Genomic DNA, 3,408 nt, shown 5'->3' with positions numbered 1-3,408 from the left:
CTTAAAATATAACTTCAACCATGAATTCGCAATTGAAACGGCTGTAAAGAAATCTGACTGGGGTTACGACGTTAGGCATTACCTATCATCGATCAAGGAGGTGCACCTTCCCCGAGTCCGAACTGAGTGTGGTTGGGAAAATTGCCCCATAGAGATCATTGCTCCCGGTGATGATGAAGCACATCACCGATTTGAAGGAAGGGTTTTTATATATTTACACATACCCTTTCACTTTCAAGCTTAATCCTCCAATAGATCCGGTTATCCTTGAGATATGCTGGACATATAAAGTGTGCCTTGCTCAAATAGGCTCGAATGTTTGAAGGATCGTGGCCTCACCTACGTGCTTTTGGTGATAATGTTAACTTCACTTACTTGCACCGTTTCCGATCCGGCTATATTGCCCAAGGATCTTTCGTGGTGGAGTTATTAAGCTCGCCAAACGGGGAAGGAACCCTATTCTTTCCTTCGTCGATGAGAATAGAGATCGGGGCTGGTACGAGCGTTTTGTCCCGGTTAGGATCGCAGACATTATACCGAAGGAATATATGCCTTTCCCCGAAAGGTGGAACGACAAACGTAAGTCTTATAGGACTTATATCTTTTTTAGGTGCCTTTTAAGCATTTTTTTCTAACTATTTTCGATGTTTCGGTGATTGGATGGCTTCCGGAGGTGATCCCCGGATTTGTTAGGTGGATCGAAAGAATTATCAGCCAACATCCGCACCAAGAGCGGACATGGGAAAATCTACCGCAAACGGTGGGCTGCTCAAAATCATGGTATCTTTCTCTTCTTTTAGCTTCTTGTTATTTTCTTTCGTTCAACTTTCTTACGGTTTAATCCTTCGATATTCAGATTTAAGTAGAGGCTCTTCGACCCCACAGCCCACACTAGCAGACGAACCCGCCACACCGAGTTCATATTTTGATATTTCAGGATGAGCACGGCTCATTTCCGAGGCTGAAAAGAAGACGAAAAAACCCAAGTCTAGGGGTCAGAAAAGAAAGAAGAGCTCGAAGGATGCTATTGGTTCATCTGAAGCTCGAGGCCTGAGGGATGACCCCGATGACGACATTTGGATCGCGAACATCAGATCGGATCCATGCAGTGGCCGGGCTGCGATCGGGGCTGAGACAAGCCGGTGAAGGTCTCGGAGGAAAGTGCCGCAAACTCGGCCTGATTTGCGCAGCCGGCCGATAGCGGGGAAGTTGAGACCTCTTTCCACCTGATAACCGAATATCTCCAAACCCCGGTTCCCATAAAGGCATTTGAACTGATCGACGTTACGGGCGACACTTCACCCGAGGCGGCGCCTTCGGTAAAAAAGGCTAGAAGGGCCGAAACAACTTATCTCCTCCTTCTGCTCCATCCTCGGAGAAAGTGAATTTTGATGACATGTTTGTCGATACTCCTCCTGCAACGACGGAAGCCTCGGGACTTGGACATCTCCCTATTCCACGAGCAACGAGGAGGCCTACTCGATCTACTGAGTCAGGTTCGAGGTCTCGACTTGTAGATATTTTTTCCGCTCCAAGTGCAGAGCCAAGGAGGGCCAGGTCGACCATGGTCACTGTTCCTGAAGATTGCAGTTTTTTGTCTCGCCTCGTGGGGGTGGCCAGTTATCTACGACCTCTTGTGTCGGAGTCCGACAAAGAGAAGATGGACGGACTCTCGTGGCAGTGCCTTCTCAACGAGGGTATGCATGCTGGCAACCGGGTGAACATTTTCTCTCCCTCCTTCCAATGAGTTTCAATTTATTTGGAGTAATTTTCATTGTCTGCTGATCTCTAATTTTATTTCTTTTATTTTCACAGGTTGTCGTGCTCGTGAACGAAGGTTTTCTTCTAGCTCAGCATGAGATAGATGACTTACGGGCTCAGTTGGATCCCCAGGGCCGAGTCACTGAGAAGTTCAAGCTTCTCCTCCAACAAAAGAAAGATGAGTTGAGCCATACCGTCGGTCCTCCAACCCTCCGAATAGAGCTTGAAGCAGCTAAGGAGGAGAACTTTCGATTAAAAAATGAGCTTGATGATTCAGTCCACAAGAACAAAGTCCTAGAAAAGGACAATAAGGAGCTCAGCCCGGGCAACTCCGAATACGCCACAAAGCTTAGTGAGTTAGAGGCCACTATCACCCAATTGAGGGAAGTACTTGATTCAATCAAAGGCGAGGCTGCTAAGATGGAGGAGAAGTTCAGGCAGCTCAAAGTCGAAAGGGCCACTGAGAAGGAAACCTTAAACGTTGCCCAAGAAAAGGTCGAGATTCGAGCCCAGGCCTTTGAGGAACTTAAGAGTGAGATCGAGGCCGCCATTCGAGACAATGATGGACTTCAGGCCGAGCTGGCATCTTCTAACGAGGTTCGGATCACTCTGAGCGATATGAGGTCCGAGTTGGAGGAAAAATTAAAGAAGACTCAGGCCGACCTGAAGGAAGCCCATGAACAAATTGAGGTTACCGAGGCTCGATCCACCCTTCTAGTAGAATATGTGAAGTGGAAGTCTAGAAGATCTACGCTCGAGGCAGCTCAACGAGGCATTACGGATATCCCTGCTCGGATTGCTGAGGCAAAAACAATCGAGGATAAAGCCAAGAAAGCTCTTGAAGATAGCTCTGAGAAAGACCCAGAAGGGTCCGGCTCTGATGACTTGGGCTCTTCTTTGACAGATTAAATAGTCTCATACGACCTTTGTATTTTGTTTTTGATCTTTGTAATTTTCACAAGTGTAAGTTCGGCCCTTCATGACATATGAAATTTGTATGGGATTCTCTTTTGCCAGTATTTCTTTCGATCATTTTTTATACTTAGTCATGTGAGACTTCGAATAGATCTTTAAGTTTCATATTGGTATTGTTTCGTATCGATATTGTTTCGTTAAAAACGGCTGAGGTTCGACCTTAAGCCCTTAACAATTTTTTTCTTAGAAAAATGAGCCAACTTAACTTTTGGGTTTTGGGCTTTACTTTAACCGGTTCCTGTTCAACCGATAACTTATTGATGGCTTGTCTGCAGGAGCCTTTTTATGCTTTGTGAATTTAGATGTCTCCGGACCACTTCGGGCATTTAAGTCGAGGTCTTTAATTATTCGACCTTCTTTCGACTATTTTAGTTCTTTGTAAGTTGGGCTCGGTTACTTATAACCTTAGTGCCTTCGTCTATTTTGTGACGGCAGTCCTCGAGGGTAGCTCATGGGCTATAATAAACAGTTACTCTCAGTAACATTCATAAAATGGCACATTTGAACGTACTTTTACCGAAATATTTTTCTTCATATTTCAAATATTTGTCTCTCACAAAAAACTGAGGACTTCATCCGACCTCTTCTTCTTTTGCCGTAGCAATATTATCTAGGCATGATTCATTCGATTGTTTGGCCCTTACAACGAAACCTAATGTAGAAGGCTCGGCC

At 45.3% G+C, this 3,408-nt stretch overlaps 1 protein-coding gene across 1 annotated transcript; it reads left to right on the top strand.

Annotated features, from left to right (window-relative positions):
• Window positions 1-1,396: 1,396 nt before the first annotated feature.
• On the top strand, window positions 1,397-2,670 carry LOC132062010 (uncharacterized). The gene is made up of 2 exons (XM_059454670.1): window positions 1,397-1,717; window positions 1,816-2,670. Exons 1-2 carry the CDS (start codon window positions 1,397-1,399, stop codon window positions 2,668-2,670), a joined length of 1,176 nt encoding a protein of 391 aa, XP_059310653.1.
• The last annotated feature ends 738 nt before the right edge of the window (window positions 2,671-3,408 follow it).

The sequence above is a fragment of the Lycium ferocissimum genome, chromosome 7, assembly GCF_029784015.1.
Source record: "Lycium ferocissimum isolate CSIRO_LF1 chromosome 7, AGI_CSIRO_Lferr_CH_V1, whole genome shotgun sequence".
Taxonomy (NCBI): Eukaryota; Viridiplantae; Streptophyta; class Magnoliopsida; order Solanales; family Solanaceae; genus Lycium; species Lycium ferocissimum.
This window is presented reverse-complemented; position numbering and strand designations above follow the sequence as displayed.